We start from the raw sequence: 12999 nt of genomic DNA, 5'->3' as shown, positions 1-12999 counted from the left end.
TTAGTGTTTTATCTGCCACTTGAAATGAACATGGGAGTTTTGATACTGGCCCAGCATTAGCAGGTTATTGCTGCAAATTACTTGATATCTGCTTTCTTTCACATAAAGACGAAATTAGGCCATCAATAACCAGAAAAAGGTGGACCGGGGAGATGCGAGGGGCACGAGTGCCCTCTGCAGGGCTGCGGGGAAGGAAGGGCGGCACGAAAGACTCCCCAAAATCCCCAGTTCTCCTGCTTGTCAGAGCGCAACATACAGCTGCCGCTCCCGTGCCGGACATGCAGCGAACAGGCATGGCGCGGCTCCCCATCCACAGAGCTGCCACATCTTTGACATTAAAAGAAATCTTAAAAAAATTGTAATTTTAAGCACTTACTTCTGGTTTCCCTTAGAGAAAAAGCCAGGGGAATAAGAAACGACAGCGCTGTCGTGCTGAATGCCCGAGCAGGGTGAACACTTACCAGCGCAGCGGCGTTGCACAAGAGCTACGGCAGCCAAGGAGGGCAACAGCATTGATTTTTTGCAGGGGTGATTAAAGGTTCACGACCACAAGCACTCACCTTTCATCAAAAACAAGAGTTGAGAAAGGGCCTCATCCTGCAAGACTTCAAATAAGCGACCAGCTAGAGCTGGGAGTAAAATGCTGTTGGGGAAGAGGGAGGAATTCCCACATCCACGCTGCTGGCACAGGACTTGTAGTACAGGAGGAGCAGGCGCATCCCTCTGCCATCGCACCTGGATCAGTCAAACCTCACTTAGAAGTTGGTATTTTCCTTTAAAACTGGTGATAAAAGGATCACGTCTCTGCACTTTCAGGAATAACCCCATCTCCAGTTTGGAGAAAGCGGATAAAGGCTGCCCAAGCTGATCAGACAGCACATGGCCAAAATGAACTGCAGGAAGCGGTGTTGTCCCAATATACGCACCACAATTTTATTATATTGGCCATTTGCTGTAACAAATAAGCAACAGAAAGCCAATTCAGGATAGACATTTGCCATTTAGACAACATAATTACAACATACCGTTATTGGCAGGAAAGTTACTCGGCAAATGACAGAGCAGGAGCCCAGTATTTATTCTCCAAATCAAATCCTTTGGTTCAGATGCCAAAAAAAAAGATGGTTGGGGGAATCGCCATCCGTGGAAACTCCACCCACATCTTAATTACCAGCTAGCCTCCCCCTGCTTCTTGCATCTGAAAAGGGATTGCAGTATGAGGGCAGAGCCCAGCAACCTCCCCAGCGCGACTCCCGCAGAGTTAACAGGGGAATTAAAAGTTCAGGCTGTAAGAGCACTTCAAATTATGGCAAGTCATTTGTAAAAAGTAAATAAATACATGCTTGAACTAAAAAAAAAAATAGAAATCACGCAGTTAACTTCAGCTTGTATTTAAACACACTGTATTATTTCTACACAACACAGTGGAACCAGTGGCCTGAGGACAATATTCAGCAGCCTGATGATCCTTGCTGGTCTTCCAGCTTTTCCCTGGATAAGGACAGAAGCAACCGTTGCCTTTTATCCCTCTCGTACCAGATCCCTGACTCAGATCCGAACTGTCTTGTCTACACCAGGGGCAAGCGAGACAGCCTGTATCTGCCACTTCTATACGCAAATGTATATATGAAGCCTGACATTCAGACAGAAGTCTGAAATACGCAGGTGCCGAATAAAGCAGGCCCCGTGCAGAAGTTGTGAAGTCAGTTCAAACAAGGGGAAGGCCAACGGCTTCATCAGGCTCGCGACCGTGCCCAAAGCAGGGGCGTGTTACCTGAGTGGAATCACAACTCCCAGCAAAGCAATTATCTCCAAGTTCCCCTTCCCTCCAAAAAGAGCCCAAGAAGTTAAATGGGAAGAAATTAAAAAAAAAAGGAACTCTTTAATATTAACGGCACATTAAGTACTAAATGGTCAAGAAGTCCAACATCTAAAGGCTGTTTTATCAACATTAATTTGGCTCCGTTGAGCAACAGAACACTTTCTATTCCTCTTTGCTTTGGTCAAGCTCCTCCTATGCAGGCGTTCTGCCCCAGCACAAGCCCTGCCTTAAAATACCTGATGAACAGACCACAAACTGCATTAGAAATGCTTTGCCACTCTCCCGTCCACCAAAGCAACTTCAGTTTAGGATATACCTCAACTTCTGCGGGTTATTAAATGTTCCACTTAATCAGATGAGTATTTTGGAGTTAATTGATAACAGCTGCAGGTATAACACTCGTCATGAGAGCAGCCCAAATAATCCCAAGAGAACTGCTACCAGTCTGCCACTTTCCGTTTTCTCTCTGGTACGATCACTGATCCTTAAATGAAAACACAGCGATTCCCACAGCGGCAAGCACCTCCGAATACAGATCATGAGGAAACACCAATGTGACACCAAGTCACAGGTCCAATTGGGTCCAAAAAGGGAATTGGAGAGTCAGGAGATGGACAGACCTTTGCGTTACACACTTGCGAAAGGCAGGACCAATGCCTTCGGTGCGTACCACAGAGCTCCTGCCACGTATCCCAAAAGCCTGTTTAACAGGGCAAACAAGAAAACAGCAAAGCCGCGTCACAACGCCGCCCGCATCAGCGGGTAAGGAAGGGGCTGACCCAGCTTTTTGCACCCACACTGCAGGACGTGAAGTAGGGCACGCTCCTCCCCAGCCGTCCTTCATCCTCAGCCCTGACGCAACCACCCAGTTTGTGTCCGACGTGGGATCTCGCAGCTCCCTGGGAATGCAGGCATGCTGGATGTTCACTCACCACGCGGGCACGAGCGCCCGTCGGATCCAGGCTCCAGCGCGACTGCATCCATCCAGTGGGATCATGAGCCCGGCATGAATCATCCGGCTTTTTAATCGTTTTTTAGCTGGGCTGTGCGTGTCCAGACTCAAGACGACAAACTAATAAGAGGTAAGCCGCTCGGCTGGCCCAGGACTGTCACTGGTCTGCTCCCAGCAAGAGACACAATGGGTGTTGCTTCGGCATCGAGCCAGAGATTTAACATCAGTCTCACTGCTCCATTTGTGCCCCACTCTGCTCCCAGAGGCTCCCAGTAGCACCTCTGTACCCCACCTACTTCCCTCGCACTTGTCTTGCGAGAAATGGCAAGCCTTAAAACTCCACCGCCTGATTAATACCCTCACCTTGCACAAGCAGAGAGAAGTAAAAACAACCCTCCCAACCCTCTCAGATAACCTGACAGCCAGGAATTGAACGCACAAGCCTTCACTTACTCCCAGCTCACTATAGGACTGCTGTGAAACCAGAAGACACCTACCACTATAAACATAATTATACATTTAGGGGCACCACATGTGAGTGATGTCTGAGCTGCTCCAAGCCCTATCAGAGGCTAGGCTCTCTCATCAGACTTTGGGATGCTGCCTTGAAAATGTCCCTGCCCTGTCCAGCAGCTAACAATCTCTTTGTACCGGACCACACATGTCTCCCTGGGCAAAAAAAACCCACAACAGTCCTAGCACAGTCCAGCAATAATTCAACAGCTGTAGAAGCCCAGAACACGAGAATAGTTCAACACATGAAGCTGCAAATACACTGCCTGGGATTGAACCCTCTCAAAAAAAAGAAAAGCTTTAGGTATAAGGGATTCAAACCTATGAACTCAATTCCAATCAAAGGAACTAAATCCACAGGCTAATTATGAAGGTGAACATGAAGGGTCAAGGTCTGCTGGACTTATTTGCTCGACCTCCATGCTACAGGCAAGGCTGCTGCGCCAAGAGGAAGGTAAAAAGCAGGAACGTGTGGGGCAGGCACCTTGCTAGTCCTCAGTCTTAGCCAGATGCTCAGCAAGCAGCACCAACCCTGCCAAAATTCATTTTGCAATTTCAAAGCCGTCAAGACTGTCGCTGAATTTTTCTGCTAACTGGAGAAGCAAAGCAGCCGTGCATCGCTCAGCAGCTGCCGCACAGAGCTGCCAATGGCACGGGAAGGAGCAAATCAAGTCCTTTGGGATCCCCTGTGACGATGGTACAACAGAGGTTAGATTACCAGCAATGATCTACCCATATGATATCAGTATTTAGCACTTGATGTCCCAGCAGTGAGGGGAAAGCGGTAGAGAAAAGGTGACAAGAACTGTCGAACTTTCATCGTTGTGTCGCATCTTAGAGAACTTCTCCAGGAAAAGGACACACAGCCAAGTTCTCACAGTCACCACGTCATCAGAAAACATACCTAGCAAGAGATCTCAACTGCACAAAGTCCTCCTAGCAGAAAGATGTATTTAATTCAGCTCTGCAGAGAGGCTGGACAAAGCAGCAGCAAACACAGCAGAAACAACCTTGTACCCTCCTCCCTGGGGAGGAGAAAGGTAGCCTAAGGAGTCCTTCCAGAGCTTCAAGTGAATGGATCCCAGTGGCATGCGCCAGCCCATTTTCCAGTCCAAATAATGGCTCATCTACTGGAGTATAATTCCTCTCCACTGCAGAAAGCAAGAAAGAAATTTAGAAGCCATTTCATAATTATGGTGGGGAAGCATTTTTAATTCACCATCTAAGGCATCAGTGTCCGTGCTCCCACTAGCGCAGCGAGGCACAGGGAAAAGAAGGATTTGTGGCATTTATGAAGTGAGGAAGAGTAGTCTCACATGTGTACACACACATACACACACAGGAAAAGGCAGGAAGGACATTTCCTTTTGCTTTTAGTCGTTTTAAGAACCAAATCAAGACACATTTTTACAGCAGGTACTGCAGTTTGCAAAGAAAAAGAGCCATAAGGCATGGTCACCAAGTTTTATTAAAGCAGATACTCGTTTCCACATCTCTGAGCTAAGACTGTGAAGTGCACAGATCCAAGCTGGAAAATAACGTAAGTCACTTCAACACAGACAACTCACAACTCTTATAAACCCAGGTTTCATCTGTGCTGTGTTTGGCTAGCATCTACCAGGAATGGTTTGATAATTTGACCCACTTTTGGACAGGGGAATGAACTACATGCTCTCCCAAAGTCACTTCCAGACCTATTTTTCATTTTTTCTACTTTCTCTAAACTTTTTTAGTTGCCAACTTCTACTTTAATCAAAGCCAGGAGCACCACCTGCTCTATCTACGTATTTTCAGCCCTACGCAGTTTAAGATGAAAAATCTTTTCAGTATGGGAACTTTACCTTCAATTAAGGAACTAGGATTCAGAATACGTTCTCAAAAGACACAGGCTTTTGGCAGCTGCCAGTCAGGCTCCCAGGGGGGCAGAAGATTTTGATCCATTTTGTATATTCTTAACCTATGTGAAGCTTCACTTTGGTTGGGCACAAGTTTTTACTGACAGCTTCTAAAAAGAGGAGATGTTTGCCAAGTCAAGCGAGTTTCGATGGGTGCTAGGAACCTTCCCAAGGCAGCAGCTTCAGTGCCGTGACCTCCTCTACGATGCGCACAGCTGAGCAAACTACAGCAATGCCGCTGCTCTGCACAAACCCAGGTGGAAACACGGAGCTACATATAAGGATCTGGTATAACCTCAGGTCTGTTCCTGGATCACTCAAACAGCTTATATCCCTGTAACCAGCAATGTCTCAATTTCCTCATACATAAAATGCTGTTGCAACCCCAAATTTCTTTGCATCTCCAGAGCCACAGCACAGCTGCTCACATCAGGCTCTCAGCAAGCACAGTAAGTTCTTTAAAAAGGAGCTTTACAGCATAATGATTTATTCGATGACTCATACTGGACATGCCACACTGGAGAAAGGTCCCCACCACGCAGTTTGTGAGGTCTGAGTCCTAAATTCACCCCAGAACAGGCAGTGGACATTTCTTGGGAGGTTGAAGGGCTGCATTCCCCATCACCCAAGGAAAAAAAGCCTTGTTGCCCCCACATCACCACCACAGCTGGATCTGGCCATGTACTGTATCCACCACCTCTGGTTTCGGAGATCACAGAAGAGCAACCACAGCGCAAGTATGACCGAGACCTGCTGCCTTCATGCACTACATGAAAACTTCCAACAGAGTGTATGGAGGTGCAGCCTTCATGCCTCTCCAGATGCTAAAGGGTTTGCTGACATCCTTAAATGGAGGAAGATTCAGCCCCAAAGTCAGACAACTGCTTGAATGCTGGACTATCAATGCAACTGCACAAATGCACATCTTATTCTCCCTGCCCCTGCCTCTCCCATGAGCCGCTGCCCGCGTCCTAAAGCGCCAGATCCAAAATGCTCCTCCCAGCATCCCCTCCATCCCTCCAAACCCCTCTTCAAACACACACATGAAGAGAAAAATCTTTTTCTTCTCCTGCCGCAAAAAGCTTTTCCCTTTCCTGAACTGCAAGCCTCCATTCTTGTCTTTTCATCTGTCAAAACACAGCAACATCACAACGCAGAGCTATTTGTCTGAACGCAAAATAACTATAATCACACATGTAAACTCAGTAGTTGAAGCGCAGAGCAGGAAACCACAGAATTGTCTTCCTGAAAACAGAGGCTCAACAGCTTTACTTTTGGAGGCAGATCGCAGCTACATCGTGGCCCGAAGAGCCCTCCCCACTTAAGCGATGCCTACCGTAGCGTCACTGGCCACCCCACCGTACGTGAACAAGCACAGCACAGAAACATAAGCAAAATGTGCTTCATATACATTTGAGAAAACTGAATCTCAGGGGGGTGAAGCCACTTGTCCACGATAAACTTCACCACTGAACAGCAGAACCAGACTTCGAGCCAGAAACATCACGAAAACATTTCACATAGATGAAATAGGTGCAGCTCTCCAAGCCCCAAGCAGCTGATTTCTGCTCTAAACATTGCCAACCCAAGGCAGCAGGACATGGACGCAAACTACCTGTTCACAAACATGATGGACCCGGTATTCCTCTAACAATTGCAATTTTAAGCAAGTTACATACAAAACCTAAACGCCCGCAGACATTGCACTGGGATACAGGTGCATTAAGTAAGTCTGTGGTTGCTAGAGGAGTATCTCATGACATGCACAAGCTTTTGCCCAGTGCAAAAAGAGAGATTAGTCTTATAAATGTATTACTGCCTCTGCCATCCTCTTCCTTCCTTGAGCACCTTCCTATTTGATGCCTGTAAGTCCAGCAAAACCACATTAAAAGCAAGAAGCAGCTTTAAAATGGCCTTGTCTGGAGACATCAAAGCATAAGATAGCTCTGGGGTAAGACAGAAGTCTTACTCCAGCCAAACTTCTGCTCCTCAATGTTTGCTCCGGGACCAACAACAGTAAATTCACCTCCTGGAGGATCTGGTAACGCATTTCCAAATCCAAGAGCCTCCCTTGGAACCGCTTCACCGGCACACAGTCAGCGAGCACCGTCAGTCACCCCTTGGGACGGCTGTTCCTACCTTCCTTGGTGGAGACCTGCATCCTGGTGGCTGGCAGCCTGCAGAGCCTGTGCTTGGTGATCTGCACCAGGCCCTTGGGCGAGGAGCGTTTCGGCGTCGCAGAAGGTTTCCCCCGCAAGGAGTTTTTCTTCCTGAGATGGAAGTGGCTTTTCAGAGGTGCGGTGGGCGAGGAGCTGTTCTTCTTATCTGTCGGGGAACTGCGAAGGGGAACACCACACAATTAGAAGAGGGTAGAGAGATGACTGAAACGCACTTGGTCCCCTTGCCCAGAGCTGAGGAGAGAAGCTGGGTCACCAAGCTCCATTCTGCTCCCCCACCCAAGGGTGAGAAGAAGCACTGAACAGAAAATTGCAAGTAAATAGACAAGTGTGATGAATTTCTGGCAAAGTAAGGATGGAGAATGAGGTATTTGACAGCCTAACTCAACTCATTCCCTTCTGCTTTCTGCTCAACAGATGCAGGGGAGAGGCTGCTGTCCTTTAGCAAGATGAAGGGGGAGGTCTCATCTCCCTGACTGCCAAAAATCCAATACAATCCCAGCTTCTCCAAGCACCTTGCTCCAGAGTGATCTTCCCAGCACAACCCATGCGCAGACATGTCCCCCAGCAAACCAGGAGGGCAAAGCAAGGACGGAAACCTGCGGTGAAGTGCTGAGTGAAGGGTCTTGGAAACAGAAGCAGGAATCAAAGCACCAGATCCTCAATTGGTGCTGTGTTACTAGCTCATTGCGTCACTTAAAATAGTTATTTAGGCCACAGTCCTCTATTTTCAAGAGCTCAGGTTTGGAGTTACTGCAGTGACAAAGGAGCCAAACCATATGTCCACTACGCTGAGGGCATCTCCGAGTTCAGTGGTAGAGTAGAGGTCACACAGCTGTGCCACCAGCCCTCACCCCATCCCTCTTATCCCTCCCCTGCAGCACAGGCTGGGCTTGCATCCAGCCCTGCCGAGAAAAGCAGCACAAAACAGCTTTCCCACCGGGAGCACAACGGAATGAAGCAGCGCTTCCACAACACACCGGCTTTCAGAAAAAGTTTGGTCCCAATCTCTTTATCTGTTTCCCCTGACTCCCAGCCCGGTGCAAGCCCCTTTTGCAGATAACTCGGCCCACACACCTTTTTCTTCCGCCAAGCTTCATTTATAACCCTCCCATTGTACTCTGTCCCTATGAGACACGGCCAGGGGGGAGAACTTGCTCCACAAGACCCCAGGAGCATCTGCTGCTCTGGCACAGCGTGCTCTCCCAAGGTAGCTACGACGGCCACAGATCTGTCTCTGGCTTGACAAGGAGAAGGAAGAGCAAGAGCCTTCACGGAGGAGGCTTTGGGTTCCTGGTGGATAGCACAAAAGGATGGCACCCAAGGGAGGAAAGTATCAGCAGAGCATCATGGACAGCGCTTCTTCCCGGCATGCACAGCTCACCTCCCATCCCATCCCATCCCATCCCAGGGTCTGCACAATGCTTTACGGGGACAGACTATACACGATATGGCAATTCAAGCCACTTCTCCTTTCCCCAGCCCCCAATGCAAGAAGGTTATGGGAGTTTGAAAATGAATCATTAAAGGAAGACAGCTATTTCCTTCTCTTGAATATTAGTCTGTTATTCAGGTCAGGGAGGAGTCTCCTAAGTGCTGCGGCAAAGTCTTTGGAGAACAGGGATGGGAGATGAGAAGAAAACCCAGCTCTGTTTCAAAGGTTAAAGTCAGAGTTACACAGACTGCTAAAACAACTAAAACCTGAGGCCTTCCAACCCTGGAAAGCAGGATGCCTCCAGACAGAACAAAATCACCACACTTCAAAGAGAAAGGCAAATATACCTGCCAGTATACAACAACCCTCATTGGAATTTCACTTATAGCCACGACTTACGTGAAGCCAACGGACAGGAAATACGACCAGTGCAACGCCACCCCTCTGAAGATGACCAGCAACTTACCCCAAGTTTCCTTTTCTCTTGATGATTTTTGTCCGACTCTTCACTTTGTAACTGGAGAGCGCGGCATCGCCGAAGGAGGACATCGCCTCGCTGAGACCAACGGACACAGCACTCGGAGGCGGTGGGACACCAGCTCGAGGGAGGTTGGGGGCTGGAGGCTTTTTCTGATCCTCGGATCGCCACCTGAACGCTGACTTGGAGGTGGAGGGTGAGGTCTGGAGGCTGGAGGCTTTCCACTTATACTTACTGGGAGAAACACCCAGTTTGGACTGCAGTCCCGATTTCTTCAGCTTCGCTCCCATGTCTGCTTTTGGCGATAGTTTAGCACCTCTGTCTGCTCCACCAGCAACCTTCTTAGCACTTTCAGAAGCTCTAGGGCTGACCCATCTCTTCACAGTCCGAGAGCATTTACCAGGGTTTGCAACCCACGTGTAATTAGCTTTCCTGAACTTCGGAGCTTTGCTGGAGACAGATGTTGAGGCAGCTCTTTGGAGAACAGCAGCTTTGGGGACTACTGAAAACCTGCTTTTCGTTGGAGCCATCCCAACCACCAAAGTCGCGGCCTGAGCAGGTCTAGAGCACGTCTCACCATTTCCAAGAAGCTTCGGCTCTCTGAAAGCATCCCTGACTTGCTCACAACTAGACTGCCCGGGAGCTGGCAGTTCTGCCTTCCTCTGTACCAAGTGCCGAGCCGGCTTGCGATCTGGCAACACCGAAGGCTGCTGCGGCTCCGATTTCAGTGTCACGGCACTTTCGCTGGAGCTTCTGCAGGAGGCAGGGGAGCTCCCGGCCACGTCGCCGGCCAGATGCACCGTTCTAGGCTTATCCGACACGCTTACGTACGCTGAACTCACAAACCGGTAAGATGAACTAAACGAAACGGAGAGAGAGGGTCTTCTGTCTTCATTTCGGCTTGTGTACGGAGATTTCTGCACATTTTTACTGTCACCTGAAGCAGCAACCACCGTTTTCAGCCCAGAAAACTCACAGTAAGAACCCACATCAGCAAAACCTTTCATATCTACGAACGCGCCAGCCCTCTGTGGCAGTTGGATCCCCACAACTATATTACCATCTGTGGTTAAGTCCACGTGTCTCTCTGGGGATGATTCTGGTGGCTCAGGTGCCTGGCTGTCCCCATGGCTTCCGAAAGCCTGAGACGTGCTGGCACTTCCACCGCTTCCAACGTCACACGCCGATCCCGGTGGGCGGTTGACAAGGGAGTATTTTTTCCTCCAGGAGTGACCCTGGCACAGCTGGAAATCCCTGGGAGCCTGCTGGGGGTACCTGGCCAAAAATGCCCCCCTCCTGCTGAAAGCAGGCTGGCGGGGGTTGTTCCACCTCGGCGGCGCGGATGGCAGTGGTCGCGGTGCATCCCCGTGTGTGTTTTTATGGTCGTTTATGAGACCTAAGGAGAAGAAGACAGCGCCTGTTAATCACCGGTGCCACAGGACTTTGACAGCACCACAGCGCTGGTTTTCCTCGCGCTGCAACGAGGACGATCGCTCTGCGCAGGCTCGCATAGGCCACGTTTCTGATAACCGATGCTGGAAGGAAAAACTTAAAACATTCTTCCTCAATCCTCATGAAAGTCAGTAACAAAAGAGATTTCGCAGGACAGCTCAACACAGGTCTGAACCACAGACTCACCAACAGACCCTTAACACACTGCACTAGTGCTGCCAGCCACCTTTTGCCCCTTTACGCTCTTTTTTGTGTGCAAAAAACAGATGCTTGAATTATTGTTTTTGGAACCTAATTTTAAAAAAATCCTAATTTTATTTCCAGATATCTTTTCAGAGTAGTCGCTGAGGGTCTGCTCACACGTAGCCCAGCACAGCCACCACCAGCCCCAAACACAAAGCATAGAACCATAGAATCATCTAGCTTGGAAAAGACCTTTTAAGATTGTCAAGGCCAACCATTAACCTAGAGCTGCCAAGTCCACCACTAAACCATGTCCCTAAGCGCCACATCTACACATCTTTTAAATACCTCCAGGGATGGTGACTCCACCACTTCCCTGGGCAGCCTGTTCCAAGGCTTGACAACCCTTTTGGTGAAGAAATTTTTCCTAATGTCCAATCTAAACCTCCCTTGGCGCAACTTGAGGCCGTTTCCTCTTGTCCTATCGCTTGTTACTTGGGAAAAGAGACCAACCCCCACCTCCCTACAACCTCCTTTCAGGTAGTTGTAGAGCGCGATGAGGTCTCCCCTCAGCCTCCTCTTCTCCAGACTAAACAGTCCCAGTTCCCTCAGCCAGTTCCATCAGACTTGTGCTCCAGGCCCTTCACCAGCTTCATTGCCCTTCTTCAAAGCAGCAACGAGGAGGCTCCGAGGCGACCCTAGCTTCATTGTTGAGTCACTGCACATCCCTCTGCCAAGCCACCACACCTCCCCAGTACTTTGGTCTACTAACGAAGTCGTTTAGATAATAGATATGTGTCAATTAGAGAGGGTCTGCACTTGTTAAGCCTCAATGTTTGGAAAACCCTTCCAATAAAAGGGATTATCAAAGGATTTTTGAGCCTTATATTTTAGGCACGTATCAGCATAGAGAAGTTTTTCCTACGCGAGGGGTCACAGAGCTGCAGGAAGAGCAACGTCAGCAGATCCCTCCTGGAGGAGGCAAGGACCACGTTTTCCTCCCTCTCATCACACCTGCCCCACGTAGGAGCTCCTGGATCCCCCGCAAGGCCCAAGCGCAGTTTGTGGCCTCACTAATGAGAAAAAATTACCTTGGGGGGGTCTATAAATAGAGCAAGTTAGTGCTAAGAATAAGCGCTGATGCTCACCAGAGGTAGGAAAGGGCACGCAAATATACCCCCCCCACGCTCCTCCGCCATGGAGGAGTCAAGGGACAGAGGGTGAAGGGCACATCCTACCCCGGTGCCACAGCCCTGGGGACCACGGGGCAGGGGACACCCCTTCCCCCCAGTCAGGAGGGTCACAGGCCCTGCAGGGGCCAGCAGTGTAGGGATCCCCCCCCACCGTGGGGACCCCCAAACCCCCCAGCGCTTTCTGGTCTCTGTTCCTTACCTGTCTTGGCCCACCTGGGACTCCTGGGTCCCCTCCACCTCTCCCACCCCTTGGGCCCTTCCCAGGCCTCAGCCCTCCCCCTCCCTGGCACTCCAAGGTCCTCCCTGTTCCCCTCCCCCCCCAGACTCCAGGGTCCCCTTCACAGCTCGCCCCTCCCCCCAGAACTACGAGGTCCCCCCGTCACAACGCGCCCCTCCCCCACACACACGGACTCCCGGGTCCCCTCACAACGCGCCCCTCCCCCACACACACGGACTCCCGGGTCCCCTCACAACCCGCCCCTCCCCCCCCAGACTCCGGGGTCCCCTCACAACCCGCCCCTCCCCCCCCCGGACTCCAGGGTCCCCTCACAAGCCGCCCCTCCCCCGCCCCGGACTCCAGGGTCCCCTCACAAGCCGCCCCTCCTCTCCCCCCCCGGACGCCGGGGTCCCCTCACAAGCCGCCCCTCCCCCCCCCCGGACGCCGGGGTCCCCTTACAACCCGCCCCTCCCCCCCCGGACTCCCGGGTCTCCCCACAGCAGCCGCCCCCCCCACTCTCCCCCACCGGCCCCGGTCTCCCGCCCCGGCCCCGGCGCCCCGGCCCGGCCCGGCCCGGCCCGGCCGTACCCTGCAGCAGGCGGATCTGCCGCCACAGCCGCTCCCTCTCCTCCATCCCCGCAGCGCTCCCGCACCGCCCCGCACCGCCGCGTCATCGCCCAGC

General features: G+C 50.8%; 1 protein-coding gene across 7 annotated transcripts in view; it reads right to left on the bottom strand.

Annotated features, from left to right (window-relative positions):
- Positions 1-12999, bottom strand: part of ZC3H3 (zinc finger CCCH-type containing 3) — a 184297-nt gene extending 171298 nt beyond the window's left edge. For all 7 annotated transcript variants that reach the window (XR_012672206.1, XM_075141051.1, XM_075141050.1 and 4 more), the window contains exons 1-3: positions 12906-12999; positions 9261-10668; positions 7322-7518 (exon numbers count right to left, since the gene is read on the bottom strand). Coding sequence is in view for 6 of the 7 variants with exons in the window: in XM_075141051.1 (XP_074997152.1) it covers positions 7322-7518; positions 9261-10668; positions 12906-12951 (1651 nt within the window). In the remaining variant the exon portion in view is untranslated. The remainder of the gene's footprint in view (positions 1-7321; positions 7519-9260; positions 10669-12905) is intronic.

This window comes from Calonectris borealis, chromosome 2 (genome assembly GCF_964195595.1).
Source record: "Calonectris borealis chromosome 2, bCalBor7.hap1.2, whole genome shotgun sequence".
Lineage (NCBI taxonomy): Eukaryota > Metazoa > Chordata > Aves > Procellariiformes > Procellariidae > Calonectris > Calonectris borealis.
The sequence above is the reverse complement of the archived record's forward strand: the minus strand, read 5'-3'. Positions and strand labels throughout refer to the sequence as shown.